The sequence below is a fragment of the Macaca thibetana genome, chromosome 19 (assembly GCF_024542745.1).
Source record: "Macaca thibetana thibetana isolate TM-01 chromosome 19, ASM2454274v1, whole genome shotgun sequence".
NCBI lineage: Eukaryota > Metazoa > Chordata > Mammalia > Primates > Cercopithecidae > Macaca > Macaca thibetana.
The window spans coordinates 17,173,625-17,185,973 of NC_065596.1; the positions used below are offsets into that span (position 1 = coordinate 17,173,625).

The following is a 12,349-nucleotide window of genomic DNA, read 5'->3' on the forward strand; positions in this document are numbered from 1 at the left end:
TCACCAAGCTAGATTGCAGTTGTGGAAAACCTAGGAACCAAATCAGGAGCAGGAAGGACTGATTAGCAAGTTTATCACAAACCATAATATGTATTGAGTATTTACTTTGTGCTAGGCATTGTTCTAAGGACTGGAATTAAAGCAGTGAGTAAAACAGACCAAAATCCCTGCCCTCGTAGAGTTTATATTCCCAGGGGGTAACGCAAAAAGTAAAAAGTGAAGTCTCATACACACACACACACACACACACACACTGTCACACACACTCATTAGCTCTCCCAGCCAGCTGCCATCAACAATCCCACTCCATTATATGAAACACAATATTTTTTGTGTGAAGAAACTCAACATTATGTTATGTTCTAAAGTCAGGAATTCACCATTATTCAAATTTTTAAATACAGATTTCTAGAAGGCATTTTCCCATAAATCTTCCAAAAAGTCTAGGCAGAAGACATGCAGATAAATCAAATTATTTTCAACGGTGGGGAAAAAGCACTATTCTCAGTGATTTGCCATGATTGAAACCATGGGTTCCACTTCATCCTCAAGCTGTGTGACCTTGTTGTATATGTCACTTAACTGCATTAAGCTGTTGTGAGGTTTAAATAAGGGAAAGCATTTAGTTAGCACTAATGTTAACTACACTTGTGGTGAATACCTGGTAAACCGTAGTTATTATTACTTTTATTCCCTGCAGAGTCATGACATTTAAAGCCATTGCTCAGCTATTTATCCTGGGCTGTTCTTGGGGCCTTGGTCTTTTTATGGTTGAAGAAGTAGGGAAGACGATTGGATCAATCTTTGCATACTCATTCACCATCATCAACACTCTTCAGGGAGCATTGCTGTTTGTGGTACACTGTCTCCTTAATCGCCAGGTAAGGCTACTTATTTTGTCTGTCATCAGCCTAGTCCCAAAGTCTAATTGAATGGTTGTTCACATTCTCACTCTTCTCTGACCTTTTATAATTGTATTTTGGGGTCTTCTTGGTTTGAAAATGAGGGTTTAGGTGTTGCTGGGGTATGCTATATCCTGTGGGTTTCATCTGTTTGGCATCATATCTCTGAAGAGCATGGATCAGTCAGGATAAGATGGATTATGCTGCAATAACAAATAGCCCCTTGCCTCCCACACTCAGTCTTAGCAACTTACAACAATAAATGTTTATTTCTTGCTTGTGCTACATAAGTACATCGTCTTTCCTCTGGGGTGCAGGCTGAAGGTGTGACCTCTTTAGAACATTGATGGTTTCATGGCACAGGAAAAGGAGATTGTGGGAAAGCACAGCTTAGCTCTCTTAAAGCTTCTACCTAGTAGTGATGCACCTCTGTTCTGCTCTCGTTTAATTGGTCAAAGCGAGTCACATGGCCATACCTCAGTTCACCAAGAAGGGGATGAATAATCCTTCTGTAGTGAGGGGCACTATAGGAAGTGATGCTGAAATATGTGGTATAATCTACCATAAACTCAAAGAGACTTCAAGTCTAATCCCAGTTCCTCCACTGAGTATGTGGCTGTGTGACTCTGGGTAAACTTCCTATCCTTTCTGAGCATCATCTGTAGTTTTCTCATCTGCAAATGTGGTGATGCCTTCATTACAGGGTTGAATATTTAAATGAATCAGTGCAATCTCCTAGCATAGTCCTTAGTACACATTAAGATCTCAGTGAGTGTCATTATTTCAATTTTACTCTCCATAGAAAATTAGGACCAGTTCTCCTGGCATTTTCCCTTTGCTGTTGAATAAAACTACAAGCAGTTAAAACGCTAGTGGCAAAATGCTATCTTAACATGTCATTAATTTCTCTTCAATCTTTTAGTGCCTTAAGGCTTGATACTTCTCACTCACAGAAGAAGTAAAATCAGTTTTAGCATGTCAAGGAGGTTAGAGGAAGGCAATTCTTGGAATCATGGAGGATGGGTGAGTGTAATGGCTAGCGTCAGGGCTCTGAATAAAGATGACAAGGTTTTGAGTCCTGGCTGTGTGACCTTGGGCATGTCAATTTACCTGCAAGAGTCTCAACTTCTTCATCTTTAATTGTGGGTAGGAGAAATGTCTTTCTCACTCCATTTATGTAATAATTAAATGATATATTGCATATACAGTGTATTGAATATAGCTAGTGTTCAACAAATGGTGACCTTCACCATCATATAATCACCAACACTCCCACCATTATCATCTAACCATCATCACAATAGTCACTTTTATCATTACCACCATTATCATCTTTATCATAATCACCTTCACCATCACCACCTTCATTACCTTTATCACACCTTCATCATCTTTACTATTATCACCATCACCATCATCACCATTACCATAACCTTTAATTCACCCTTATCATCATCACTAGCATCACCACCACCTTTACCATCACTTTCACCATCATCACCTACATCACCATCTTCATGATCATCACCATCATCACCATTACCATCACCTTCATCATCACCTTCACATTACTTTCATCAACATCACTATCACCACCGTCACCATGACCTTCATCATCACCTTCACTACCATCGCCTTCATCATCACCATCATCACCTTCATCATGATCATTTTCATCATCATCACCATCATCACCGTTACTTTTACCATTGTCCGTTCCATTATCATCAACTTCATCATCATCACCTTCACCATCATCATCACTATCACCTTCATTATCATCATCTTCATTATCATCACCCTCACCATCATCACCATTACCATCAACGTCACCATCACCAATATCATTACCTTTATCACCTTCATCATCATCACCTTCATCATCACCATCATCACCATTACCATCACCTTCATCATCATCACCATCATCATCTTAATTACCTTCATTACCACCACTACCATCAACAGTCACCTTCATTACCATCATCATCATCATCTATTGAGTCCTATAGTGTCTGATATTTAATACACACCTTTTTTACAGCTGAGAAGTTTGAGTTTAAATAAAATGAATCAACATAAGCATGGCCAAGATTATATGGAAAACTAGAAAGAGAGTAGGGCTTGGTGTCTTTATCTTTAACCTCCCATTTTAGGATCCTTTCTCCTAAACTGAGCCCTGGATGTAACATGGACCTCTCTACTCAAATTTCCAGGTGCGAATGGAATACAAAAAATGGTTTAGTGGGATGCGGAAAGGAGTAGAAACTGAAAGCACTGAGATGTCTCGCTCTACTACCCAAACCAAAACGGTAAGATCAGCCCTTTTTGAGTTCCTTATTGGAACCCAACATCTTATGCCTCTGGAAGCTTCCTGGTTCTTTGATCTGAAAGAAAAGAGAAATTGCATTAGGTTCCTGTATTATGCAGCTGAAGTTTCTGGGTATTGAGACCAAAACCAGAACCAACCCTTCCTTCCTTCCTTTCTTCTTTCCTTCCTTCCTTCTTTCTTTCTTTTTCTCTTTTTCTTGCTCTCTCTCAGTCTCTTTCTCTCCCTTACTCCTGGTTTCCCTTTCCTTCCTTACATTTTATTTCTTTCTCACTCTCTTTTTCACTATCTCTCTTTGTCGCTCCCTTCCTCCTTCTCTCTCTTTTCTGACTCTCTGATCCATTCTTTCTATCCCTCCCTCCTTCTCTTCCTCTCTCTTTTCATTTCTTCCTTCAACAAATATCCAAAGGATATTTAACATTTTAAAAAATTTATTAGCTACACTCATTTAACAAATATTTATTGTCCGGCACTGTTTAGGTGCCGGAGAACCAACAGTGGACACATTGACAGTAGTCCTTGACCTCACAGAGCTAACATTCTAGTTGGGTGAGGGGACTGACAACAGACCTCAAAAAGTGAATTTTATGATATGTTGCAAAGTGATAAATGCTTCAGAAAAAAATAGAGCAATGGAGAGCAGCCAGGAATGACAGGGTGGGAGGATTCCAGTTTTAAATAAGGTGACTACAAGAAGTTGGCACTTGACCAAAAATTTGAAGGCTGTGTATGATAAAAACGACCTCTGGTTTGTGAAATTATCTAGATTTGGAGGACTAGGAAGAGACTTTTGGTCAGAAACCACAGATTCCTGAGTGCTGTGACTCATGAAACTGGGATTACCCCTAGAGGGCATCCTGAATGCTAAGACCATGGAGCTGTTGCAAAGATATGAGCTTTATTTGGGACAGAGAGCTTCTTAGCTAGGGTAGCACCTCTCATCGTGAGGATTAAATGATGTCAAATAAGCACGTAGAAGGCTGCCTGGCACCACAGGAAGCCCCTGTAAATGTTTGTGAAAAGATAAAGTAAAATAACCATTATTAGATGGTGGAGCTTTTTTGGAGGAGGGTGGGAAGTTGTCATGTCAGATATTGAGCTTTGGATCTTACAGAAATCCTAGCTTGTCATCTCTGGGCAGGTTAGAAGTTTTAGTTAATTTCTGAGGTATTACATTCTCTTTCACCTTTTCTCCTTATTATCTTTCCCCTAAGTAGGAAGAAGTGGGGAAGTCCTCAGAATTCATTCATAAAGGAGACACTCCATCATCATCTGCAGTTTCAAGCAAGCAACCACAGCCACAGGTTCATCTCGTCTCTGTTGATTGGCTAAAGGTGAACTGACCTGGCAAATGCCATGGCAATGACCCGGAAGTTACCATTCCTTTCCGTTTGTCTAAGGCGCCCCTGTGGTCACACACAGATTGGACAAATGCTACTATTTCTAGCTTTCCTGTGAAAAGTCCAGGCTCATTCACCTATTTTGGCTTTTTATCTTCATAGAAAGAACAAGACATTTGGGAGAATTCTTAGATCTGGAGTCCAGTAGTGTGGCACATGCAATGAAGTGTCTGAAGGATGCATTTTAAAGATGGCGGGCGGGAGAAGTGGATTTTCTTCTTGCAGCTACTGCCACCTTGCCAGAAAATCACTAACTGGAGTCTGGATTCAGCTCACAGTTCCCTTTCTGGCCTCTCTGCTGTATTTTATGCTCCCAAAGATCTTACATCGTCACTCCACATTCACATAATTCAGCAATTCCATGCGGTTCAATATTAAAGAGGGTGTTGCATTTCGCAATACAAAAAGGTATCATCATTTCAGCTTAGGGGTGCAATGTCATTGGACAGGCTCTTTTGTCCAAGACACTGGCATTTTCCCCATTTTCTTTGCCTGAGACTTTTTTTTTTTTTTTGACAGAGTTTTGCACTTGTTGCCCAGGCTGGAATGCAGTGGTGCCATCTCGGTTCACTGCAACCTCCGCTTCCTGGGTTCAAGAGATTCTCCTGCCTCAGCCTCCCGAGTAGCTGGAATTACAGGCGGCCGCCACAACACCTGGCTCATTTTTTGTATTTTTAGTAGAGACAGGGTTTCACCATTGTTGGCCAGGCTGGTCTTGAACTCCTGACCTCAGGTGATCCAGCCACCTTGGCCTCCCAAAGTGCTGGGATTACAGGCGTGAGCCACTGAGCCCGGCCTGCCTGAGACTTCCTGAACCTGCATGTACACATGGATTAAAGATCATTTTGTTTCCTTAATGTCTTCTTGACCATGTCCCAGTACAAATGTCCAGAAACAAAAACCGTGGGGTATTCAGACTCATTTTTTCATTTTACCATTTCTAATTACTTTTGCAAAGTTACTGGGTTTTAGGTATGGTTTTCAGTGCATTAATAAATGTGTGGATGATTGTTATGACAGAATAGCTCCAAAAAGATTTTAAATGCTAATGACTGTCAATGTTAAAATAGGCAAGAATCATCATCATTTATTTGAAGAAATTTCAAACCAGGTGCGGTGGCTCATGCCTGTAATCCCAGCACTTTGGGAGGCTGATGTAGGAGGATTGCTTGAGGCCAGGAGTTTGAGACGCTCTGGAAAACACAGTGAGACTCCATATCTACAAACAATTTACGAAATTAGCTAAGCATAGTGGTGCGTTCCTGTAATCCCCGCAACCAGGAGGCTGAGGCAGTAGGATTGCTTGAGCCCCAGGAATTTGAGGCTGTAGTGAGCTATGATTGCACCACTGCACTCCAGCCTGGGAGGCCGTGATACTCTGTCTTATAGAAAAAAAAAAAAAGAAAAGAAAAGAAAAAAAGAAAATCATGTGAGGTCTTCTTTTGGGGTTGCAGACAAAGGGTTGAGGACTTTTCTGCTTAATTAACGCAAACGTCTCCTCCCTAGATGTAAACAGCGTAGTGTACATCCACTCCACCTGCTGGCTTTGAAGTCATGTAATTCCTTTGGAAAAGAAAAAATGTAGGGATATTCACATGGTTGCAAAATGCGTGCATGCTGCGCAACTTTTTGTTTTGCATAATTTAAAGTTTACACGAATAAAGGCTGCGTAAAATGCGATCTTCCTGGGCAGCTGACAAACCCTTGTGCCGAATTCCTACTCATCTTGCTATTGCTCTCTCGTCCTTGGCGGTTGAAGAAAGACAGAATAAATAAGCCATGTATTGTAGGTGCTGCAGGTTTGAATTCAGACTCCTCTATTGGCCATTTTCCCTCCCTTCCAACTTGAAGGCTTCCTTCCTTCCTTCCCTCCTTCCTTCCTTCCTTCCTTCTTCCTTCCTTCCTTCTTTCCCCCCCTCTTTCTCCTTCCTTCCTTCCTTCTTTCCTTCCCCCCCTTTATCCTTCCTTCCTTCCTTCTTTACTTTTTTCTTTTCTTTTCTTTTCTTTCTTTCTTTCTTTCTCTCTCTCTCTCTCTCTCTCTCTCTCTCTCTCTCTCTTTCTTGTTTTTTTGTTTTGTCTTTGTGGAGTTTCACTCATGTTGCCCAGGCTAGAGTGCAATGGCGCAATCTCGGCTCACCGCAACCTCTGCCTCCCAGGTTCAAGCGATTCTCCTGCCTCAGCCTCCCGAGTACCTTGGATTACAGGCATACACCACCATGCCCGCCCAGCTAATTTTGTATTTTTAGTAGAGATGGAGTTTCTCCATGTTGGCCAGGCTGATCTCGAACTCCTGACCTGAGGTGATCCACCTGCCTCAGCCTCTCAAAGTGCTGAGATTACAGGCGTGAGCCACCATGCCCGGTAGGCTCCTTTCTTTTTCCTGCCTCTCCCATTCTTTTCCACTCTTTTTAAGAGCCAGTCCGGCTTCTGCTTCCTTCAAAATCAATTTCTTATTCAGGCTTTCAAATAAATCCATCTTTTTTCTTTTTTCTTTTTTGAGATGGAGTCTTGCTGTGTGGCTAGGCTGGAGTGCAATGACACCATCTCGGCTCACTGCAACGTACGCCTTCCAGGTTCAAGCAATTCTCCTGCCTCAGCCTCCAGAGTATCTGGGACTACAGGCATGTGCCAGCATGCCCAGCTAATTTTTCTATTTTTAGTAGAGACAGAGTTTCACCATGTTGGCCAGGTTGGTCTTGAACTCCTGACCTCGTGATCCACCCGCGTCAGCCTGTCAGCCTCCTAAAGTGCTGGGATTACAGGTGTGAGCCACTGCGCCTGGCCAAATAAATTCATCTTTTAAACTCAATTTATTCAGGCCTGTACCACATGACTTACCCCTCCACGTGGTGTGCTGTTTCACAAATGATGTTGTGTGTGTTTGTAAATCATGCCTCCCTCAATTATAAAATTTGTGAAGGCAAGAATGGCAGAGATGATACATTAAATATTCTTGGCCTCCACCTAATCATTATATCTCAAATTCTGCACTATTGATATTTTGGGCTGAATATTTATGTATTTATTTATTTGAGATAGAGTCTCGGTCTGTTGCCCAGGCTAGAGTACAGTGGCACAATCTTGGCTCACTGCAACCTCCGCCTCCCAAGCGATTCTCGTGCCTCAGCCTCCTGCTGAATAGCTGGGACTACAGGCGCACGCCACCATGCCTGGCTAATTTTTGTATTTTTAGTAGAGACAGGGTTTTACCATGTTGGCCAGGATGGTCTCAATCTCTTGACCTTGTGATCTGCCTGCCTCAGCCTCCCAAAGTGCTGGGATTACAGGTGTGAGCCATCATGCCGGCTGATAATTTCTTATTTGTAAGGGGTCATTCTTTGCATTGTAGGGTGTTTAGAAGCAGCTTGGCCTGTATTCAGTAGGTGCCAGTGACACTTCCCCACCAGTCATGACAATCAAAAATGCTTCCAGAGGGGGAGTGTGGTGCCTTACACCTGTAATCCTAGCACTTTGGGAGACTGAGGTGGGTAGATCACTTGAGACCAGGAGTTCGAGGCCAGCCTGGCCAACATGGTGAAATCCCGTCTCTACTAAAAATACAAAAAAAATTAGCTGGGTGCAGTGGCTCACGTTTGTAATCCCAGCTATTCAGGAGGCTGAGGTGGGAGGATTGCCTGAACCCAGGAGGCAGAGGCTGCAGTGAGCCAAGATCATGCCACTGCACTGCAGCCTGGGCTACAGAGTAGCCGCTTCCTAATTTCCTTTTCAGCCCCCATCCCCTTCTCCAGGAAGTTGGCTTCAGCTGAACAGGAAGTGCTCCATCTGGGAGGTGACACACGGCCCTACCATTGTCGGGACAACGTAGCCAATAATTGACTGACACAGGCATAAACAAGGCTGGGGCCCTTGACTCAAAGTGAGACCAACTCTGAGGTATGACTCATGCTCCATATATATACATATATATATATATGTATATACGTGTGTGTGTGTGTGTGTGTGTATATATATATATATATTTTTTTTTTTTGAGACAGGGTCTCGCTCTGTCACCCAGGCTGGAGTGCAGTGGTGCGGTCTCGGCTCACTGCAAGCTCTGCCTCCTGGGTTCATGCCATTCTCCTACCTCAGCCTCCCGAGTAGCTGGGACTACAGGTGCCCGCTACCACGCCCGGCTAATTTTTTGTATTTTTAGTAGAGACGGGGTTTCACCGTGTTAGCCAGGATGGTCTCGATCTCCTGACCTCGTGATCTTCCTGCCTCGGCCTCCTGAAGTGCTGGAATTACAGGCGTGAGCCACCGCGCCCATCCAAATTACTATATTTCTAATGGCTGATTTTAAATTTATTTTATTTTAAATTTTTATCTATTTATTTATTTAGAGACCAGTTATGAGACTGGCTAATGTTTGTATTTTGGGTAGAGACGGGGTTTTGCCATGTTGCCCAGGCTGATCTTGAACTCCTGGGCTCAAGTCATTCACCCACCTCAGCCTCCCAAAGTGCTAGGATTACAGGCATGAACCACCATGCCCGGCCTGTAATGGTTTATTTTTTACAGTTTGGGAAAGTTTTGGCAGCCTTTGTACAGTGAAAAATGTTTGTTTTAATCAAACACTAAGGGGAACATATAAATTTCTTCCCACTTATAACCTACTGCTAATTTTAAAGGCACTTACATAGTAGAGTGTTAAAATTTTAGCTCAAAGATATTCATTACAGTGTTGTTTATAGTGCTGAAAATTTAGAAATGATACAAACTGGGATTAAATACTTTATGACACATGAACACCCCAGATTACCATGAAGACCTTCAAAAAAAGAAGTTTTAAAATATTTGGGGCTAGGTGCAGTGGCTCATGCCTGTAATCCCAGCATTTTGAGAGGCTGAAGCAGGAGGACTGCTTGAGCTCAGGAGTTCGAGGCCAGCTTGGGTAACATAGTGAGACCACCCCTCCATCCCATTTCTATAAAATTTTTTTAAAAAATTAGCCAGGCATAGTAGTGGGCATCTGTAGCTCCAGCTACTTGAGAGGCTGAGGTGGGAGGATCACTTGAGGGCAGGAGTTTGAAGCATAGTGAGCTATGACTGTGCCGACCGCACTGCAGCCTGGGTGAAAGAGTGAGATCTGTCACTAAATAATAACAATAATTGGCTGGGCGCAGTGGCTCATGCCTTTAATCCCAGCACTTTGGGAGGCCGAGGTGGGCAGATCACCTGAGGTCAGGAGTTCAAGACCAGCCCGGTCAACATGATGAAACCCTGTCTCTACTAAAAATACAAAAATTAGCCAGGTGTGGTGGTGGTTGCCTGTGATCCCAGATGCTCGGGAGGCTGAGGCAGGAGAATCGTTTGCACCCGGGAGGCAGAGGTTGCAGTGAGCCAAGATCATGCCACTGCACTCTGGCCTGGGCAACAGAGTGAGACTCTTGTCAAAAAAAAAAAATTAAGGATGGGTAGAGATAACTGTGACAGAGCAAATCCTAAATCCTAGCCAAGTCATTAGATAGTTTCTAGAAAAAAGGGAGGTCTTGGTTACCTGAAGGACCCCAGAAAACCAAAGCACTTTCCAAAGGGTGTTGTCATCAAGTGCGTCAACCCTCCAGTAAGCGTTAGAGTTCTGCTACATCAAACGTCCTCCTACTTACCAACATAATTCTTTTTAAATGTTTGTGCCAAAGTAGCTTGTCTGTCTATGCACCATCTTGGTTCCCTGGGACTCTCATTACAGTTTTACTGACCATTTCTTTAAAATCACGAAGAGTCTTTGTCCTAGTCAGACAGGCAACAAATCATTTATTTTTTATTTTTATTCTTATTTTGTTTTTGAGACGGAGTCTCGCTCTGTCACCCAGGCTGGAGTGCGGTGGCGCGATCTTGGCTGACTGCAAGCTCCACCTCCCGGGTTCACGCCATTCTCCTGCCTCAGCCTCCCGAGTAGCTGGGACTACAGGCGCCGCCACCATGCCCGGCTAATTTTTCTATTTTTTAGTAGAGACAGGGTTTCACCGTGTTAGCCAGGATGGTCTCGATCTCCTGACCTTGTGATCCACCCGCCTCGGCCTCCCAAAGCGCTGGGATTATAGGCGTGAGCCACCGCGCCCGGCCGACAAATAATTTATTGAGAGGTCCTCTGCGTCCGGCGTGTGATAGGCGCTAGTGGGGCACGCTTAGAACCATGCACCAGCAAGGGTGGGAGAAAACAAAACGGTCGCCAGATGTTCTTGGTCATGCCATTGAATTGGAGTCTGTTCTCAAAAACTCTGGAACTCAAGGAGTTGCAGAGCACAGAAGATAAAATGATCATTTGGAGCAGAAACCCCTGATTCTCATCAGTGCATACAACCCTGGGAAGACGGCCCCAAACATTCTTCCCCAGAGAGTTCTGGGGCTGGTGGGATCCTCATTTCCATGTCAAGCTGCGAAGAGAAGATTTCAGGGTAGGCTCCTGCAGGAAACTACTGTCCTCAACTGTTGCTCCATAGCGTATTTGAAAGCAAGAAAGGGCTTTAACCCTGTGAGACAGAAAAGAATTTCTTCAGAGTCTGCAGCGGGATTAATGCAAACATGATTCCAAGGGTCATGTCTACAGGGGCAGGAGTATTAAAAATACAGTAACAAAGACTAGAAGGATACACATTAAAATGATAAATGCGATTGTCCCTAGTGTGACAGGCACAGCTGGAAAACCCAAAAGCCATTCTCCACCTCCTCAGCATTGATAGCGCCCATGTAGGACTTCAGAAAGTCAAACAGCTGTTGGTTCGGATTTTTTTGCCCATATGAGTGGTCACATGATACACTTCTGACCAACCAGGTAAAGGGAAATCTACTGAGCGTTTTCTGAGTTTTTCTTTACTGTTAAAGACAGAGACATGAAAGAAGGGCTTTCTGGTCCTGCCCATCCCTCATCTTCTTGACTGGAACATAGTCATGATGTCTGGAGCTGTGGCAACCGTATTGCAACCATGAAAATACAATAAAATGTCAACATGCTGAGGGTGGAATGGAAAACGGGAAAACCTAGATTCTTAGTTTACAGCTTTTACAACACCACTAAGCATAGAACCAGCAATACCAGCAATATTACCAACACCTAACTCTGGACTTCTCTTCTTGCAAGGAAAATCATTCCCTATTTAATTAAGCCACTGGATCTAAGGTGCTTGCATCCAAAAATATGACTCACTGGGATCTTTATGTGGTGGGATAATGGGACATTTTAATTTTATTTGTTTTCAATGCATACAACCGTTTTCTAAAATGTTCTATACCTATACTTTTTCATTAAAACTATAGTAAACCTTATTATGCTTAAAAACTTATTGCCAAGAGAATACGTCATCTGTGATTTGGACAATTTTTACAGTGGGTGATTCCTGTGGCTCATTCTGAAATCACCAAACTTAACCTCGATGACATTCAGTTTTCTCATAATGAAAACAGACCAATGATACCTACCTCACTGGACTTTTGCAAGGCTTAACACTGAGATCCTGCTACGTCCTAGGCACTCTTCCAACCCCGTTGCATACCAGTTCATCTACTATTTAGTATAACATTCCAAGGTAAGGATTACCATTATCCCCACTTTATCAGTGAGGAAACTAAGCTATTGAATTATTATTTACTCAGGAAATATTCACCAAGAACTTACTGTGTGCTAGACAGCATTTCAGGGGCATGGAAAACATCGTTGAAAAAAAATAAGACATTCTAGTGGGAAAATCAACTTTGCCTCCATTTGCATATTCATT

The 12,349-nt window shown here is 43.0% G+C and overlaps 2 protein-coding genes across 5 annotated transcripts in view; one reads left to right on the forward strand and one right to left on the reverse strand.

Annotated features, from left to right (window-relative positions):
* Window positions 1-6,056, forward strand: part of LOC126942549 (putative adhesion G protein-coupled receptor E4P) — a 61,260-nt gene extending 55,204 nt beyond the window's left edge. For 2 of the 4 annotated variants that reach the window (XM_050770276.1, XM_050770275.1), the window contains exons 15-17: window positions 701-881; window positions 3,119-3,214; window positions 4,449-6,056. In XM_050770276.1, the coding sequence (XP_050626233.1) occupies window positions 701-881; window positions 3,119-3,214; window positions 4,449-4,574 (403 nt within the window). In that variant the 3' untranslated portion in view covers window positions 4,575-6,056. Of the gene's footprint in view, window positions 1-700; window positions 882-1,824; window positions 1,926-3,118; window positions 3,215-4,445 lie in introns of those variants that run through there. The other 2 variants (XR_007721581.1, XM_050770277.1) reach the window with 2 other exon arrangements.
* A 4,383-nt stretch (window positions 6,057-10,439) lies between these two features.
* ADGRE1 (adhesion G protein-coupled receptor E1) overlaps window positions 10,440-12,349 on the reverse strand; it is a 48,611-nt gene continuing 46,701 nt past the window's right edge. Inside the window, exon 19 of the mRNA XM_050770197.1 lies at window positions 10,440-11,107. Within this exon, the coding sequence (XP_050626154.1) occupies window positions 11,102-11,107 (6 nt within the window). The 3' untranslated portion in view covers window positions 10,440-11,101. The remainder of the gene's footprint in view (window positions 11,108-12,349) is intronic.